Below are 21,515 nucleotides of genomic sequence, written 5' to 3'. Positions count from 1 at the left end.
AACTATTAAATCTAGCTGATTTAAACGATGAGGTGGGGGATCTAAAGAACGCTCTCCCAGTGGTGGTCGAACCTGTTACCTCCCGGTCGCTATGCGGACACGATATTCATTACGTCACGGCGACCTACTATTTTCTTAATTAACGCATTGCACTGTTTGAAACTAAACAAAAGTATATTATGTTCCCAAATTATCTTGGTTTTTCCCGAATATGCAGTATACGAGTCGTCAATACGAGCGTCATTTTGTAGATTTAATTAAAAAAGAACGACATAAACCCCAAGGAATCCTGTTTTATGGACTTGTCTCAATGAAATTACATTCAGTATAATATTGCACATTCAGAAAGCAATAAATGGAGCACATTATTAAACAAGTAAGGCATCAAGTTAATATGAATCTATGTTATTATTATGTTAATGCACACATTTTATTCACTTTTCAAATGTATTTGGAATTGTGTTATTGGATTCTGAAAAACAAGAATAAATGGCACTGACCACAAAATACTATGAGCAATACAAATAATAACATTTTGAAATATAATCATATATGAATTTTCGTGTGCGTCTGTTATTTCATTGAGTAAATAACCTTTGTTGTCAGTGTACACGTAATATACTCGAATGTCTTTCTGTTTCGTTAAGGCCACTTTATAATATAACAGGGACCACACATTCGCGCTCGACGGTGCAAATTGCACTTGTATATTGCAAATTAAAGCAACATTTCACCTGTTATCGGTAATGCATATAGGAGTAATGATAATTAAAGGTATTGTGTCACCATTTAATTGCCAACCCATTTATTTTGCATAGAAAATCGGCACCAAACGTTTTGTTTAATTATAAATGTATATACGGATCTTATTGTGTGCTCTAAGCGAGTGACGTAAATACACATTACTTCGAAAAGATCATAGGGCGAATGCACTGGCACACGAGCAAGTAAATGGAACTTTAGCTATTCCCTATCGTTATTCCAGTATCGTCATTTTGCACCGTTTGTTAACCATTTGAGAATGGTGTCAATCTCATTTGCACTTTTCTTCGGCCGTCATGTGCGGGACACGAAACGACCAAATGGCGCGGCTATAATTAATACTGGGGATGACAGTCCTTTGGGAAATCAATCGTTTTCGTCCCATGAATTATAAATAAAACAAAAACATTGACGAATGTGGTCAACCTGCAAATGCTTAAAAGTTTTGCATTGGTTTGAAGAATTATGCCGAAACAGCCATGTGTTTCAACCCGGTCGAACTCACATGGTTTGAAAATAAATGTTTTTGTACATATTGTTGTTTTGCTTGTACTTTTCAATTTAAAACTTCATCCTGATTATAACAGAACTTATGGACTTGTGTAACGCAACTTGTATGTCTTTTTTTAAGGACCACATTGTGTTCAAAAAGTACAAGTGATCTTTTCGGAAAACAAGCAGATTCTTATTCATGCCACTGGAAATGAAACCCAGTTGAATGCACTATTCAAAATTAAATCGCAAGCATAGATGGGTGATGGGGTAAACTAGTTCATGTGAACACCACACACAACTCAATCATGGCTCATCCTAACAAAAACAGCTCAGGAAAAAATGGAGACATTAATTCAATTAATCAAAGTCCTTAAGGCTCATGAAATATTGCTGATTTTGTTTTTACAAAAAATGATATAGATATTAGGCAAATGTTGCTGAAATTATTTTTTGGTTCATTCTTTTGTAATCCTACACAGAAACTTTAAATTGCAAAGTTCAGTCCCCCCAAATGCTATATGAATACCGGCCCTAACCTACACAACATTACAGTATACATAGAAATATTTAGAGACACGTTTTAATTATGTTGTATGTAAAGAAATTACCAATTGAATTCACGTATACTTTATTGTATTATTTTATTACTTCATCTGATAGCTTAGATGCCGTCGATTTTATTGCATGCGAATGAGCGGGATTACACGTCATCAAAAGGTCAATCTATTCACGAAACAAAACATTGCTGCTTTACCATATTAATGGCATATACTAACGAATACAACTTGCTATATAAGAGAAAGCCGTTTTTGCATTCTGAGATACAAATCGTTGTATGATGTTTGGCCTATTTTGACATCATTATTGTGAGTATTCTATACACATACGCAACTCAAACTAATTTACTAAGCATGACAGCGCAGTTGGTTAAAGCGATGTAAGGCTCCTCAGTCACGAGTTTCATACCAACTTGGCGTTTTATTTTCTCTGACTCTTTGCTAATTTGTTTTTATAATTTTTCTTTTGTTTTCATTTTAACATAATGTATATGTTTAAGTCAAGTTGATTTATAATAAAATAATGTACATTACAGTAAGGAATTCAGATTAACCATCTCGTTTTTCCTTCAATAAAACTAACTATCAAATTTAACGCTCTCTACAGTTTTTTTCTGTGTAGCTTGTGTTTCTCAAAGGGAAGTAAGTATCAGCATGATTAATAAAAATCGACGACGTTATGTCCCTTGTTCAATTAAAATCTTAATTTCATAAGTTTGCTGTGATGAATGATAACCATGTTCGTATTGTAAGTCATATATATGTTTCACGTCACAACACATGTGTGAGTTGATACTATTCGCTTTAAAGTGTGTAAGTGAATGTTCTGTGTGTATTGGTATAAAAAGGCAATGCATTAAGTAGCAAAACTTTAGTGCCTTCAGGACATAAGTAATTTGAATTGACGATACTATATAGAAAAAAAGCACATATTTTTTTGGTTGTAACCGGCGCGTAATAGATCTCCGTTTTTCGGGATTTTATGAATTTTAAATTTGCATTTATTGATAAACGCATTCTTCGAAATGTGTAATGAAAACGGGAAACAAATCTTACTAAACAGTGTTTATACAAACACGATTTGCCTCCCCTGCTGTCCAACTCCGAATGAATATATAATCGATCATTAGATGATAGTAAAACAAGAAATGTTTCAACGTGGTCATTTCAGCAAAACAAAAACAGTGCGCGCATCAATACGTGTTTCGTTATAGAAAAAAATACGAAAAATATCAAGTTAATCACATAGCTTAGTTCATTACAGAAAAAGTTTAACAAATGCCATAAGATGGCAGTACATGTACACAAATTTAACTTTATTGTGTGTTAGTAAAACTGCAGTTTCACACATTCATGAAAGTCGCCTTCTTCAATTCATCAATGTCTATGGGTAATCAAACATGGTAGAACTTACTTAAAATCTCTTAAAAGTCCGAGTTCGACTTTTTCACTGTTTGTTTCCATGAGTTTTGTTTTAAACAAAACTAGAAACATACCTAGTGCTGTCAGCAAATTGTTTGTGGAAAGATGTTTTTGATGTAGTTTAGTTTATACGACGTGTCGTGCAAGAACTCTGACACGTGTATCCCTTTCATTTATTCATTGTATACTATACAGGGTATATTTCTTAAAGGACCATTTGCATCCGCTGTTAGAATAACACTATTTATTTTCTTACAAGCCTTCGACGACAAATCACGCACTTGAAACGTTTATCATGTATATACCGACACTACATAATCTGCTGATGGATGTATTGTTGCTCTCAAAGATGATTCTTGGCTTGATTAATTTGTTATTAGAAAATATCTGTTCTAGTACCCGTGTTTACAATTCGCTTTGATGGATAGCATAATTAGTGCAAACTACTGCCAACAGTTTTGTGAAGATGTAGACCGGATGATCTGAAAATTATAGACTTTATTTCTTTGATAGATTGCGTCCTGGTCAATAGGGTTTTGAAAAACGTGTACGATTAAGACTTTTCAGTAATCAAATATTCGAATCGCTGTTTATGTGTTAGATAAATATTTATGGTAAGAGCAGAAAAGCGAGTATAATCTTGCGCAATATGCAGAAATTAATACTGTCATACTTGGCAACTATCGCATCGATGTACTGAAAACGTTTCTTAACTATGTTGTAGATGTATATAGAAATATAAGACAATAACAACATTAATATTGAAGAATATTATTCGCAAAGAAAGAAGAAACAAAGAGTTTTTTATTGTTACATTCATTATTGTCATAGATTAACGTAAACTTATTTGATGACAACTTCTCCATGTAACTCAAATAAATATCGCACACTTATTTTACGTTCACTTTTTAATTGTCATTCTTCGTTTTCTAACGGTTCTTACTAATAGCGAGCCTTGTCAATTTGATTCCCTTTTCTTGCCGTTATAAACAAATTAAATATATTTTCTTTTCAAGCTTTACTAAGCTTTTGCACACTTGAATTAATATTTTGAGCCTAAAAACGTTTGGCAAAATATTTCTGTGCAGGTACGAACATAAAAGCTTAAAAGGAAACTTCAACAGAATAACTTTAGGAGGCGACTAATGCGGACTCGTTCGATCTTCTTAAATTGTTTTTTAATAAAACAAAGGAAAGTGAATAATGCAATTAAAATAACTCAATAAAGGAGTGCAAACACAAATAGAAATGCCCTTAACGGTACTTCCAATGCTGTACAATAACGTTCTTTTTCTAAATAAACGATTTTCTTGGAAACTGAAAATGTAGCAGAAAAACGGTTACCCTGGTTACCAGTATATAACCAATTTAAAAGTCATTACGGCGCACCAATTAAGTTTGTAAATAGGTTGTCCCGAAGCTATAACGACTAAATAATTCGTTTAGGAAAATTTAAATAACGTTTTAGAGCTTTTCGAAGCAGGTTTTGAAACAATAAAAACACGTGAAAGAACAAGCAATCTTCTGTACATTTTATAATCAGCTACATAGCATCACAATACAGTAATGTGTGAACTAAGCGATTCATCTTTCGAAAGGTGATACAGAAGTAATTGAAGTACGTTAAGAGATCAGTTCAGAAACGATTTTTTTTACAGAAAATATAACGAAAATGACACAAAGAGATCGGGTATTGAGTTTCATATTTGAAGTTTCAATAACGTAATGACTTTTTTTTACTCATGAAATTGGTGAGCCTTTACAGTTTTTGAGTCGCAATAAATAATTGAGAAATATTTGTTACTTTTGGCAACTGCGAATCCACTTTTGTGCTTTGCATGAACAGAGGGACAGCTAATATATAATTTAGCTCTATTGTGAAGCAAAATGTAAGGTCTCAGACACCCACCAAAGTTTATATACTTTCTATATAATAAAATGAATAATATATATTAAATAATACATCTTTATAGTCATGTAAGATAATTCTTCGTTATTTTTCTTTTTTGCCCCGCTCAATTCACTGTCGATGATATAAGTAAACAAAGAAAGTAAGTAATAGTAAACAAACCAAGAACACGCTTCTGTCACATGCCTTAAATTTGAAGTTTATTATTCATCATACACATACTTCTGTCAATTACAAATACAGTTTAATAACATTCAAGGGCAAAGTACGAGGAAATAATATGGGCTTCATTTGCTATTTAATTTCCTTTATATTTCACAAAAAGGTTTCTATGGTAACTGTTGTAATCAGACGAAAATTACGGGGTAACCACACACCGAGATGTTCTGAGAAAAATGTCATATTGATCTCCACTCCCTACGATCTTGTCATCCGTACACCATTTAGAATGGGGCTTTTATAAGGCATCATATTTCTGTGGTGAGGCGTCATATATTCTAACATAATTACAACTAATAAAAAGGTGTGTATTAATGTATATTTTCGTTTCTCTTCAACGACTTTTTTCAAGATTTTACAGAAATGTAAACCTATATTTTGTAGGAGTTTATTTCCATTATTGCTTTTACAATAAATACTGTGTATCATAGCATACATTTACGTTCAATTTCGCTGAAAGAAAACGGTGAACCATGATGAATGATACAGCTCTGATATAATAATAACGATGATGTAAAATATACATAACTTAGTGAAAATCTTGCTTTGGTATGGTATTTTAATAATATTTTTTCGTTATTTCCCTTCGTTTTAATAGGAAAACATCTGATGAAATGTTTTCCTGAGATATCAATACATCAACATTACAGTTATCAGGCGTTTTCTAATGACAGTTAATCACCAAAAAGAAACGCATTAAATCAAGTTAATATCAGCTAGAAGTCTCAGCCATTCAAGAATATCTGAATACCAGAATTTTCACCGCTCAACAATATCATTATCGTAAGGGTAAAACAAACTTGTCATAAAACGCCTCATAAATGACGGAACCACGTTCGGACGACATTGTAAAGATGCCATTGTAAGATTAGACTACAATAGAACTAGAAAAAACTGTAAAAGAAATCGATTGTCGCCAGCACGTGATTTATCCCATTCATCTGGTTACAGAATGAGAAAAAAGGCTAATAGTTCCTATCGTATTTCTTTAGCAATTGTGGAAATTAGTCCTGTGATTATTATAGTATTGATACTCATTCTGATGCACCTGCGACATTCATTTAATCACGTTAACGATGCAACTATAAGGTTTCTAACTGAAATATTAATTTAACTCCTAGAATTGCTGCCACTAATAATACTACTTCCACAACTACTACTGTTACTACTTTTACCGCTACTGCTACAGTTACTACAACAACAACAACTACTACTACTACTACAACAACTACTACTACTACTACTTCTACTACTGCTGCTGCTGCTGCTGCTGCTGCTGCTACTGTTACTACTGCTACTACTACTACAACTACTACTACTACTACTACTACTACTACTACTACTACTACTACTACTACTACTACTACTACTACTACTACTACTACTACTACTGCAACAACTACTACAACTACTACTACTTCTACTACTACTACTACTACTACTACTACTACTACTACTACTACTACTACTACTACTACTACTACTACTTCTATTACTACTACAACTACTACTACTACTACTACTACTACTACTACTACTACTACTACTACTACTACTACTACTACTACTACTACTACTACTACTACTACTTCTACTGCTACTACTAGTACTACTTCTACTACTACCACTTCCACTGTCACTACTACTTCTACTACTACTACTACTACTACTACTGCTAATTTAACATATAATTCACAGCGTTACTAAGTGAACTTTGGATGACTTCTCAGAATCATGTCCATTCTAAAGGAACAAGATCTGGTTTATTCAAAGATAATAACTCGATAAATGACAGTTAATAATGACAAATTGGTCAGAACCATTGTGAAGCAACATACAGTCATATCGAATGACAAAAAGAATTAACGCAATTGTCAGACATACGTCGCATGTACCATACGAAGAGTTTATATATCATTATAACTGAACGAGAGCTTTTACAGCTCCTAAAGAGAATGTTATAAATTCAATAAGCCATGTAGCTTTCAATCACAATATCGTGACCGACACAATACGCAGTTTATTGTGCATTTGTTAACAAAAGCGTAATTGACATACCCATTACTACTGAATCCCAATAAACGGGAAGGCCTTGAAAGTCTTTGGTAGCGCACCATAAAAACTGTAGCTCAGTTGTAATATACTCGAGACCACTGGCTTTGGGGCTACTTTTAACGACATATGCTCTATAAGTCTATATCAAATATTTCACACCACTAAAAGAGTTTGCCCAGTGCGATCCCAGATAAATAATTCGAACAAACATAGCAGAGGATCATTACATGACGTTACATACACAATACTATACCAAAGGCATTGTCCTTTGAATACAATTTTGTTTCGCTAATGAAGTCTATATCTAAAAAGAAACACCTGGGGCACTTCCCTTTTTGGCCTCAGGGACATCATTTAAAAAAAACTCCCTAAAAAACCATCTGATGGTGCATACTAAATATCAAAGTTCGGTGCTTTTTTGTTGCACGGTAATAACGGTATTATACGGTAATAAGTTAGTGTGCTATATGTCCATATAAAAATGTAACCCCTATGGCGTGGTCACCAATTACACCAGGGGCTTGATTTCAAATATTTTTTAGATGATCTTTAGATGATGCGAACAGCACGGACGGTTTCAGATAGGAATATTTGTTAAAGGTTTTTTTCTGTGTTAGTTAAGGCTAACCCATTTATGCCTAGCGTCTAGAAAAAAGGTCTTGGCAAACAGCGTAGACCCAGATGAGACGCCGCGTCTCATCAGGGTCTGCGCTGTTTGTTTAAAGGAATTTCTGTAAGAAATATTCTAAATATTTAAATAAATTTGCTAGACATCCCTGATTTTGGAAATGAATTGATCCAATTTAGAAGGATGGGAGAGTGCACTAGGCATAAATGGGTTAAACTGAAACCATCAAAGCAATTTTTGAACACACGGACATGATTTGAACATATAATGTAGGGGATCTTTATTCGATGCAAGATACCAAGAATTAAAGTATTGGTCTTTACAGTTTCACACCAGAATATTCAGTTTTCCGCAAAGGAGCCAGATGTGAACTATCTTTGTCGAGGACCTCTAGATGATGCTGCATAGAAACAATGAAAGCCTTGGACGTTGATGTAAAATTGTTGACCCCATAGGCGAATCCAGAGTTGAAATGATGGGCATACTCTGTGAACCGAAAGTATTCGTCTTCAGCTAATTGTCATAGATTTTAGTTTGGTGGGTCCACGAAATAAAATAGGCCGTTGGGGTTTAATGCATGTCCGTAAAGTGTCGTTCCAGATTTGCCTGTGCAGCCTGCTTTCCGCAGTCTGCATTAAACCCCATTTTCAGAGAGCACGACCAAAATGTTCAATGAACACTAAAATTCGAAGTTTTTATCAGATATTATACAATATCCACGAACTTAAGATACAACGAATATGTCGATTTTACACATCTACACAATTTCATATCAATGAATCGACACTACTTTAAAGTCTCTATAACGCTCAAAATCAACAAAAATTTCGTAAAGTATTTAGTAAAATAAAGTTAACACCTAAACAACCAGTGTTCCTTATAGCAATAGCCACAATTTCAACGCTAGATGTGGTATGATTACATAGATTTGTGTTGATACAAAATGCTCGTTTTTATTTATTTGTGACAACAATATATTCCATGTTAATTTCCTGCGAATATATCTATTAATACGACACAAGAACACTAAAATGGTACCATGTTAAAACCATAATAAAAACGAGCATTTTGTATCCACAAACATCTATTTTACCAGACCACATATGGCGTTAAAATTTCGACAATGGCCATAAAGAACAATGATTTTTAATTGTTAAGCTTTATTTTACGAAATATTGTACGAAAGTTTCGTTGATTTGGAGTAGTAATGCTACTTTAAACAAAAATTACAAATGACTATAGACGATGCTTCATATAAATAGGAAAAACGCGGGGTTGTGGTATCAGATAAGAAAATGTACTATACACATATAAGGGAAACAAATACTACCAGGGCGGGGGCAATCTCCAGGAGGAGGATTTGAACAATCGGTATAGAGGACCACCACGCAATGTTACATGTAAAATATTAAACATCTGGTTCATGTGGTTTTACGAGGAGGGGATTTGTTAGTTTTCATTGTTTCATGTGTATGCCCTGTTACCTAACTTATCAGCGATACAGAACTATTTGAGCAACTTTCATACAGGACAACCGATCGAACATCCTGTCAAGTTTCATTAAAATGTCGTTTTTAAGGAACAATTTCCGAACGCACTCACGGGCGGACGAACGACGTTTCCCAATAGCTCTCCATGAGCACGTTGTGCTCAGACGAGCTTGACACATACGATTATCAGCTGATCCGAATGACACCGATGTCTTTTGAAAAAAAAAGATACTTAAATCCGGACCCTATGGATTCAAGCCAGTAATGTGTCATGCGATGTGCATTTAAGTAAAAAGGCGAAAGCAAATATTCGGCCTGTTTAAAAAAAAAATTCGGGCTATATAAACAGTAATATGCAGTTATGTTGCGATTTGTATGTCAACATAAAAAGTACGCTGACTCACCCCAGGAAGTGTCTTCTGTTCGTGTAAAGCCGCTTGAGCTCGGAGCGCGCTCTCTCGGCCACAATATGTGAGAAAGGCACATCCTGAAACAGGGAACAAAAATATGTAATGAATGATATATACACACATATATATTGATATATACTACTAACAATAAAAATACAATCCAGGACTAAGATGATGCACTATGGTTGTAACAGCATTTATTTAGTAGCTCGTTAAACGGGCAAGCAGAACAAAACAAAATATACACATATATACCGCTTTTGACACAATATTTCAAACAGGTAGACACGTTTTTAAATTAAGAATGCCAAGAATGATTTGAAAGAATCGAAAAAAGATCAATGCTTACGCTATGTCTCTCTTTTGTTAGTTCGAAGTGCTGCTGATATGGTATTTATTATTTATCCTTATTAACCCCATAAGAAGCAAAGTGAAAACGGCTTTTGCAACTAGCATAAAGCCAGAACAGCCTGCGAGTAACTCGCAGTCTGTTCGGGTTTTATACCGTTTGCTGTTCATCAGTAACTAAGGGTTGGAAATGAAGCCTTTAAAACTTGAATTTAGTAAAAAGGTGTTTAATTAAATTCAACTTTTTATGGGACTCCACATGCGTCATCTAAGTGGCAAAGGGTTAGTTTGTAAATACAATGTATACAGATGTTAACAATAGAACAATAAACAACATTAGTATAACATCAATAAGATATTGGATGGAAAGATGATACATGTTATATTACAAAAAGTACATCAATATAATGTAGATAACGAAACAATGTAATATATTATGATTTAACAGCATTTACATGTTATTTGTTCAATATTATTAGAACGAGATAAATGTAGTAAAGTTTTAAAATTGAGGAAGTTGCAAAGATATGGGTTTAAAATCGGACAAAACATCAAAAAGGAATATCATTTTTCAGTTAAAATTTAACGAGTAACGAAAAAGTGAAAGGTATCTTCAATTTCCCAAAACTGACATTATGGAGCTTTATATATTTTGTTTTACGCTTACTAAACCTTTTTAAACTTGCAATTATGCATTCGAAAACCTGCTACAGGAATGTCAGACATACGCTCGCCATCCGTTTATCTTTGTTTTGATTTACTTTGAAAGCAGAGAGAGAGTATAGCCGATCTTTCAGAATCCGGAAGAGTGTTCCATACGTTGATATTCCAAGGTAAAAATGATCGTGAAAAAAGCTAGGGATTTACTTATTAATACGTTCAACTATTTATAGCATGAGTATTTATTTGTATATTATGAAAAGAAACATACACCCACGAGATCACAAATAACGAAAACATGGAGACATGCGCCATAATGCCTAAATTAGTTTAAAATTTAGACTTTATGTTAAATGCCAACACAGCGTGTATATATATTTAAACATTCCAATAAAAGAACACACGATAAAACAAAAACAAAACCAATTACGTATATACACAGTGAGACTCATAAAATTTGGAAATAATCGTATCTGAAAAGTAAAACGATTGTAAATGCATCAATTATCTGAGGAACTCAGCAAAAAACGAAAGCTCAGAAATGTTATTGATCACAACTACACGTTTTCCATTTAAATCTTTCGATAATACAATAATTTAATAATCCTTCAACGCCCCGGGGAGGAACCTGATGTATTATATTCATTTAAAGAACACAGATTATACTTTGTTGATGTTAATGGTGACAGTTTTCCGTGACAAGTCATTGTTCACTGCTGCATAATGCAATTATAAAGCCGCTAATTATGCTATTAGGACTCAGAAGACTCATTACCAAATAGGACTATGTATGAAATATTTTCTAGGAAGGTGAATATTATACTTTAAGCACGTTTGCTAATAACTAGTATGAATAAATAATGTTTAGTTAAAAGTATGGACATATAAGATTTAATTTCCAATATTGGCTGATACATAAATTAATTTCAATATCCAACGTGATATTTTGTTCGTCTATTTCATTACTTAGTCCTTTTAATCCCAATGTATGTATTTTATGATATGCGACCAAAAAATACGTTACACAAATGTTCTAACACACAGCAAAGTAAGTACAGACACCTTTCAATAGCATTGCCATGTTCGCTGGATTGTCTTCACTATACGGAATTGAATAAACCTGATTCACATGAAGGCACGGCAACATTTTGTGATTTAAAAAAGACACACATCGCGTTAAATTGGTAGAATAAAACATGAAGATACATCCACCGGGAAGATGGTTAAATTTTATCGTAATTTACGTCAAATTGTTTATACTTGCGGGATAAAATATATAATCATATTGCTTTTAATAACATAGTATTTTGTTCGTTATTAGTGCAGATAAACATATTTATTGCATAACATGTCTGCACGTGCCATTTACCAGTTTGAGATAAAACAAATCGACTCGTCTTACTTTTTCACAAATGCTGTTTGTTCAAGGGCTAGATGTAAATCTTTGCTAATTTCAACGCGTGTGCTAATTATAACTACTGACTTACATAAAGGTATTTTGTTATGTAGTTGAACGTAACTACCACTCAAACACAAATGTGTAGTAAACGAAACAAGTCTCTATGATATGATTCGCAATAACATAAAAAAAAGTAAGTGAACCATGCGTGATTATCCAAATCCCATAGACGTAGAAGAGGATATATTATTCAGAGTTATAAAATCATTAATAAATTAGATGATATACCATGTGAACGTATTTGCTCCTTCAACACATCTAAAACTAATAGACACTGTTTAAAACAACCCAAACCAAGATGTGAGACAATGTTTAAACTAAACAGATTCTCTCAAAGAATCATATCTGAATGGAATAATTTACCTTACGAAGTAGTATCTGCTCAGTCATTAAATATTTTCAAAAACAGACTCGACCGACTGTGGGATAATTATGCTCAGTACATGTTCTTACCAGTGTTATATCTCAATTGAGGTATTGGATGTACCAAATATCACTAGATCTTTTTTATGTGAAAAGTGTATTAAACATTGTTATTGCTAAAGAACGATTATTAGATAACGAAGATGTAGGCTAAAAGGGATCCTGTTCATTACTTATGAGCCTCACAACGATTCTACGGTATTCTACGGTAGAAACAGTGAAGTTCTTTTTAAAACAGAAGAGAACAACTCTATATTTACACCCAAGTATACAAGGTATACAATAAGGGCAACATAACAAAACGAGTTCTTACAATATTTTCCGGTTCAAGTTGAGATCAGTTTTATCATGCATTATTTAACCAGGTAAAAGTGGTGGAAGATAGTGTAACTAAAATACAAGATACAAAGGGAAACTATTAAATGGAGTGTTCAAACAAATTCAATGTTTACAAGTTCGTTTATGATGTTGACCATTCCCGTCAAGGACATAATATGATATTCCTACATGCTGTTTACATCTTTTTGTATTTGTTGTGACAGATTGACAAGGTCGCTAAAGATACTGTCAATGCAGTATGGTGTAAGAAAGTTTATAGTGAAATTGTAGTAACTGACAAGCTTTGTATGTCATGAACTTTTTGTCCGCACCAAAACTATATGTTGGTAGATTAAATGTCATTGCTAGAAACCCGTAATAACATCCAAACGGGAAATTAAAAAGCGCCTTCTTTTAAGTCTATGATACGTTTGCACTTTTTGCAGAATCGGAAATTGCCTATGGAAAAACATCACGCAAAGAGAAGGATTTTTTCATTGTTTTTTTTTCAGAAGCCTTATTCACTGCGCGTAAAGTAGTGTTCGCCGTGAATGTATATTTTTCGTTGAAGTCAGAAATTGTCTTCAGCGTTATAATGATGTCTGGATTTTCGTATATTTGTTGTTTTTCCAAAGCCGTATTCGCGCAATGATTTTAAATCATTTCCTAGGACCGGTATTCACCAAGCTCCTTGAAGAGATCTTTTAACGAATATTTTGCATACAAGCTGCGCAAAGACATGGTTTTACAGTCGCCTCAATTATTGCCGTTTTCAACACCTCGGTACGGACTATAATACATGTGTTCGCACTTTTGCAACATGTTCCACCAGAAGTGTTAGATCGTTCGCTGCAGTAGTTTGCACCAATGCCAGAAATGTAACCGTTAATTAAATTCTAGCACCTCGAATGCATTATGTTACCGACTTCCGCGTTATTACTTCGAGCAAAACATATTCAAATGTTTTGGCAAAAGATAGAAGAACGAACAAGAAACAAAGTCACCACCATAAATTGATCGTAACACATATACAGAAAATATCTATATCTCAAAAATATACCGTTTAATAAAAAATGTCCTTCTACATATTCTTTAGAACGCATTCATTTACAGAATATATTTTTTTATTGAAACATTACTTCTAAAGTACACTGTTTAAAAAGTATTTTAATGTTTAAACAAAACATTGTTTACTTTGTGATACATGTATTAAATATGTGGTGGGTTTCTTTTTCTTAACTTGGAAGTCATTTGTCAATTAATAATTGTCAATGCGCATGTTTACATTATCATAACAATTTCGCGACACAAATAACGTAACGACCTAACAATAATGAGGCACCTTATATATTACACGCATTTAACTCATTAAGCAATAAGACAAAGCATATATTTAACATGGTGAAAAATAAGACACTGCAACATTATAATGAGCCATGTTATAACGATTTAAAATGAACAATTAAAAGACTAAAAGAACATGCGAACACGCATGGTACAAGTTCTGACGTACCGAATGCTGTTTCCACTAAGAGTAGTCATGCAGTGAAAACTTGTTTGTTTATTATTGTACTCGCAGCAAAACGTGCATAAATTGTTCAGACTCTCCATGAAGAATTTTGCGATTGTTTGATTCAACAATTATCCGTTTCAAATACTAGTAAGTCATTTTAATTGGACAGCCAAGAACGTCCGTTTTATATATTTACAGACATGATTAAATAATAACGTGTTTTAAGCGGTGCCGGAATAACAATTAATCTATTTCTGATAGTATGTCGTAAATGTACTTTGAGTGTTCCACACATCAAATTATTCATACAATATCACGCTATTTACTTAGTTTAACTAAAATTACGTAGATGATCTACATTATGAAAATCAAAAACCCACTAGGAAACATTTTAAGCTTAAAGCGCGCATTCTATCGGATTTTGTTTCATGTTATTTGTCTGGTTATAACTCCAGAAAAAAAGTATATTTGCGTCACATTAACACACTAAAAGAACATTACATATATTATTATATGAGATATGCAGTCGTAAAAACACTTTAAACTCATTAAAATCATTTAAATTGTTCCTATTTAAAGCTGTAAAAATTTTGCCGATAGTTATGATATGAACATTTAACCGCTAAAGAAATGGTTTCGACCTTAACGACTGTGTTGTTGTTATACGAGCTGCACTGCGTGAATCCAATCCATTATTTGCTCCTCTAGGAAGAGCACAGTGCATTAAGAAAAACAGCAAAACAAGAATTATTCATTTTATACGATGCATACTGTTTCAATGGGTTTTAATCATGTTTAAAGTGTTGCATATGTCCTATTTGTTATTCTGCACTGAATTACCAATGCTATATCTAATAACATTCTACGGTCGATGGAGTTTTATGCAATTGACATGGATTTAAAAAGACGGTTTAATCATCACGCCTACTGTATGTGATCTAATTCATGTAATCCTTACTGTGTGATGAATCTCGTGCGTTTTATTTCGTACACTACCCGTATGTACACCATTGTTATTGTTTGGCCTGTCAACATTCATATTTGATTATTGTCCCCTACCGGTGAAACCGGAGGGGACTTATGGTTTGCACTCCGTCTGTCAGTCTGTCTGTCTGTCAGTCAGTCCGTCACACTTTTCTGGATTCTGCGATAACTTTAGAAGTTCTTCATATTTTTTCATGAAACTTCAAACATGGATAGATGGCAATATGGAAATTATGCTCGTCATTTCATTTTGTGCCTACGTCAAAAAATCTGGTTGCTATGGCAACAAATAAATTTCATTTTTTTTACTGACAATGGTGGAGTTTCACCGGTAGAGGACCACATTGCTTGGCAATCTCTTGTTTTTCCTCATTTCGTAATTTTAGTATAAGTCAGGTTAATCGAGGGACTTGTTGTTATCAATAATCGGACATTCAGCAATGCGATAAATATGTCCTTGTTGATTACATAATTATTTGCATAAATCGGGTATTCCTCTATTTGGTAAACCCGCTTTGCTGCTCATCGGAATCATTCGTGGATTGCAGTCTTTGTGAAATACCAATTTGCAAAGTTCGCCAAACTGCGTTCATTTAGTTTTTATCAGACGTCAACGTGCACCTTCGTCACTTTGCAAAAATGATTTCCATTTAGCTCGTTTTTGCGTAACATGTTAATCGAGTCGCTGTTAACTAGTGATTGTGTGTTGTGAACAGAATCAAAACAGATTTCATGAGTAATAAATTTATACATTTTGTAATTATTCACTTATTTCAATAAAAAATCACGGATACATTAATTATTTGGCATATCAAATTCCTCTATTTCGTAAACCCGCTTTGCTGCTCATTGGAATCATTCGTGGGTTGCAGTTTTTGTGAAATACCAATTTGCAAAGTTCACTTAACTGCGTTCATTCAGTTTTTATCGGACGTATATAACTTTCACCTGCGTCACTTGGCAAAAATGATTTTCATTTAGCTCGTCTTTGCGTAACCTGTTACTCGCGTCGCCGTTAAACAGTGATTTCGTATTGTTAACAGAATCAAAACTGATTTCATGTAGTTTATTTATAATTATTCACTTATTGCAATACAAACTCGTTACGTTGCCTACTACATTCGCAGCTCGTAATTTTGATCCAGGTCCGTGGTTGTTGCGTTTTTAATTTTGCAAATGGTATGCTGAACTTTCGAGTTCCATTATTCCATGTGTGTCTTTAACTAATGCCAATTAAAAACTCAGACAAGACACGAGATGTATCAAAATTGTGTTTATTTTGTACCAATCAAAAACCCCATTTACATCAAACGACACGCATTAGGACTGGGTATTTGTGCGAAGATTTTTAAGCAGCTTCAAAAAGGGAGCATAACTAGGCATTATTTCAATCTAGAGAACGGCCAATTGGTAACCAACTCACTAGTTATATTTAATATCCTCTATAAAACTGGTGCTGGAGATCCTTAAAAATCTAAAAAACGGAAATAAACTTAGGCGTAATTTGAATTTAGAGAACGGATGGACTTTCTTTCCATAGAGGTCAGACATTTATTTGCATAACCCGTAAACCAACCGGAGTTTTAGGAATTCGTGTCATTCGTTAAATCAAGTAAAGTAAATACCCAGGTCGTTCATAGCGACATAGCTAGCCTAATTATGGCTGATAATCGTTTTCTTAAAATTGATTTCCTTCATGCGCCAAACCAAAGTGCGCTTGTTTTTTCAATCAGACTCAAAACTAATACTATGTAACCTACCGATGGATATGCTGACAGGTTTATTTCAACAAACGTCAACAAAGATGATAATTATACATTCCCATCTGTTTTGTTTTCTTCTTTGAGTTCTAAGGATGAGACTATAAACATAGTTTTTCAAATGCCAAAGTCCCAATATAGATGCACGTGGCCACATCAGTATAAATGTAATTAAACCAGACGTTAAAATGTATAAGGATCTGTATCAACTGCACGACTGCACGAGGAAAGTATGTTATCATGTTTTTGGAAGTTTTTAAAATATAAGCATTGTCCTCCCAGTTGTGCTACGGAATCGCAAACTGGTGGTCTATCGTCAAGTACAGTGTGTCCACGAAAGTAAAATGTATGTGATATAATATTTTATTCAAATGAACATTGTGTCATCAAACAAGGTATTATGTATAAATTGCTAGAAACATTTTAACATTTTACGCTCAAATGTACGACCAAGTGTTTGGATTTATTGAAGATAATAGCATTAAAGATTATTCAATTTGAACCATGAGCTGAACATATTTTATTCTAAGCACTTCATTTCGAACAATTACCAAAATAATTGTGTTTCAAGAACATTTGAGGCGTAATTTCACATTTCAACACCAAAGCCTCTTCACAGAGTGCGCATGGAAGTAGTAACTGAAGTATTATGTTCAAAATACTCTCCTAATTCTACACGTCGGTCGGAATGCAATTCTTGAGTTCGCACGTCTGAAAGATGTTCTTCCCGAGGTGGCAGATCGAAACTATGATTCAGCAGTTTGCCACAATGAGCATTTCACCACCATTTTTGTCGACATCTGAATTCTTGTAGTAAATATTAATTTAAAAAAATTGGTTGTTGAAAAAAGAAGCAGTATGAATACAAAACAGAGTATTAAAATAAAATTTATTAAAAATGAATAGTGTTTCAGCAGATTTTTTGTTTTGTTTATTTTACCACAAAGTTACAAATTTAAATATCACAAAGTTACAGGGAATAGTTGAAACAATCCTGGCGTAAAAGCATCGACACAATGAATGATCCTAATCCCGCTAGGTTAGTCGTCCGTCATAACCTAGATTTGATAAGGTGGAATTTCCCAACTGTGTTACACCCACTTCTCAGGATAAGTCTTACGGAACATTTCACTTCAATAAACTGATGCAGTACGAACCCAATTTGAAATGTATGTTTCTGTTGATGATTTAAATTTATGCATGTTGTCAATCAAGTGATTCTTGTTGATGACTGAAATGCTGTTGAAAACGGCGAAAATCCAAATAAACATACAAACAAAGTCGATGACAATTGTTGTTGAGTCTGGAGTAAGTGTTTTGTGAATAGTTCTAATACGGGTAAAAACGATCATATGAATACACATGTTCAGTAGTAGCTTCAGAAGGAAGGAAATAATGTTTGTCTATTCCGAACATGATGATAAGTGTATCGCCATTCGAATACTCCATTAACTGATGTATTTCGTCTAACAAATTGATCGAGTTGTGTGCACGTATTCTGGTTCCCGTCGTACTAATACTTCAGTACTTCAGGCAACCGTGGAAAATGGCAGCGCACTACGTATGTATTTATTATCGAAAAAAAATTTTGGAGTAAGCGAAAATCATTCAAGCTTTTGTTAAGGTCTAGTTATAGGTATCGATCCGTCTATTGTTTTTTTTCGAATCACTTATGATTTATTTAAAAAATGATATTATCCCACTTTTACAGCGATTTCGGTTAATTAAAGCCCCATTGATTAAATATCATCTATAATCAATGGCAGGAAATGACGTCAATATTTCGACGAAATGACGTCATAAATCCAGCGAAATTATCAAGTCAAACAAATTTTGTTTAAATAAAAAGGTTTACAAAATAAAAAGTGGGATAAATAGAATAATAGATTAGTGTTGATTATAGATCAGGTTTATCATGCTCGGCACGAAAACGAAAAAGCACTCGCCAAGGCTCGTGCTTTTTGTTTTCTAAGCCTCGCATGATAAACCTGATCTATAATCAACACTAACCTATTATTCTCTATTTATGTCATGTTTACCCAATTCGGACACAGCGTCTTTCGGATAGTTAATGTGTACACAATTGCACAAGAGAATATCTGTTCAATGTACGTAATGTATATGATGGATATTTTTTTGGTCAACAATAGCAATTGCATATATATATACATCATTATCATTACTGTCGGATTCAAATATATCTTACCAAGAAAGGGTAAATACTTTAATAAATCCATGTACCTGCTTGTTGATTATCTCAGGTTATTAAAACATGCATAACAGGATACCTTGCAGTGGATCTAATCACAAAAACAGCAACACTGATCTTAACTTAAATTAAAATCATAACAATATTTGATAGGAAATATGATTTAAAATGATTTGAGCATGTTAAATGAATGACCAGAGAAAACTAATCAATTTCTTCAAAATTACTTTTTACATTACATTACAATAAATTGTTGAAAGTATGATATGTGCTTTATCTAGTGACTTTACAAATTGTCTTATTTTTTAGCACATGTCCGAGAAATTGGACGAGCTGGAAGAACGGGCACAGATGCACAGGCCATCCTGTACCACCTCAACCAAGGAGACTTGGTGTCAACAGCAATGAGGAAAAACTTGAAAGTATATTGTTTAAACAATTCAATGTGCAAACGTGTAATAATAATTTCTTTATTCGGATTCCACACAACGGTTAAACCACTTGTCTGTTGCAGCGTTTGTAATTCTGATCTGGAACTGGAATGGCAGTTTGGAAATCTGAGAGTTGTTTGAACAATGTACTGCAGTTCTCTACTGACTGAATACGCTTAAGTGTGCCCATAAGGATATTTTCTTTAAAAAAAATTGAAAAATTCTTAATAATGATTATTTAATAAAGATGCTGTTATTTTATATTGTGAATTAAATAATTTCATCCTAAAATATTGACGTTGACTTACCGGTCCTGGGGGCCGTTTCATCAAACATCATGTGACAGATTTAGAATATGATGCATATTTGAAATAAACATTATTACTAAACATGAAATAGTATTGCTAATTTCGTTTAATTGATACATGTCATAATGTTCTTACCCATGGTCCAAATTTTGAGTGCATGTTGTTCAACAGCTTTTATATGTTCAATTGTCCAGTTTTAATTGTATATTTGAATTGTCGTACGACCTTTGATGAAACAGTCCCCAGCATCTTTAAAGTTTTTGCTTCATTATGATATACCGGAAAATATGTACGAACTTTTTTCTTAAATTACGTGCTATAAAAAGAAAAAGAAATGATTTAACAATATCTCCTTCTGATCGTTTCCAGGTAAACATAGCCATGTAAGCAATTAATATGTAAAAAAAGACTATACAAATAATAAGTTGTATACTATTTGACAATTTAAAGTACATGAAATTACACCAAGGGAAACACTTAAGTCTACAATTCATAGAAAATGTTGACTTTGTGATTTACTTAAAGAATCAATTATGTATAGATACTAACTACATTTCAGTATATGTGAATCATGTAATGTAAAATTATATTATTTCAGAGCAATAACTGTTAAAGGTTAGTTTTTAAATATTTTTCGAGCCTCATGATCTGGAGTCCTATGTGTCATTGGGTTAACCATCAAACAAGCCAACCTTAACTGTCATTTTTTATCCTTGGCTCCAAGAGTCCTTCGTGCTTCGCTACAAAATTCAAGTGGGGAAGCAGTCAGTTGCTTGCATAAAGTGCTCAGTACTTTTGATGCAAGAAATGCTGGCTAGGTGGCCTTTCCATGTGTATTTTGTTGTTTTCTCCGTCCACTTATATGCTTAACAATACGTTGGAGATTTTGTACTAACATAAACTATGGTCTTAAAGAAATTCTGTAGTGTTTACTTTGCATCATGCAAACTAAATCAACAGTAGAAAATTCTACATATGGAAATATCTCATGGCACATGGAATAATTGTCACAAATGTGTCACTAAGATAAACCAAAGAGATTGTAAATTATAACTTAAACATTGCGTTATAAAAGTTTATCCGAAATCCGTTCTCTCCAAAATATAACCATATATCATATGTCTATGTATTGAGGTTAGGCGTAAAAAGGAAGAA

The 21,515-nt window shown here is 33.5% G+C and overlaps 1 protein-coding gene across 2 annotated transcripts in view; it reads right to left on the bottom strand.

The window, feature by feature from the left end:
- Positions 1-21,515, bottom strand: part of LOC127867724 (CUGBP Elav-like family member 3-A) — a 148,074-nt gene that overhangs the window by 99,953 nt on the left and 26,606 nt on the right. For both annotated transcript variants that reach the window (XM_052409067.1, XM_052409066.1), the window contains exon 2: positions 9,942-10,024. In XM_052409067.1, the coding sequence (XP_052265027.1) occupies positions 9,942-10,024 (83 nt within the window). The remainder of the gene's footprint in view (positions 1-9,941; positions 10,025-21,515) is intronic.

This window comes from Dreissena polymorpha, chromosome 2 (genome assembly GCF_020536995.1).
Source record: "Dreissena polymorpha isolate Duluth1 chromosome 2, UMN_Dpol_1.0, whole genome shotgun sequence".
NCBI lineage: Eukaryota > Metazoa > Mollusca > Bivalvia > Myida > Dreissenidae > Dreissena > Dreissena polymorpha.
The sequence above is the reverse complement of the archived record's forward strand: the minus strand, read 5'-3'. Positions and strand labels throughout refer to the sequence as shown.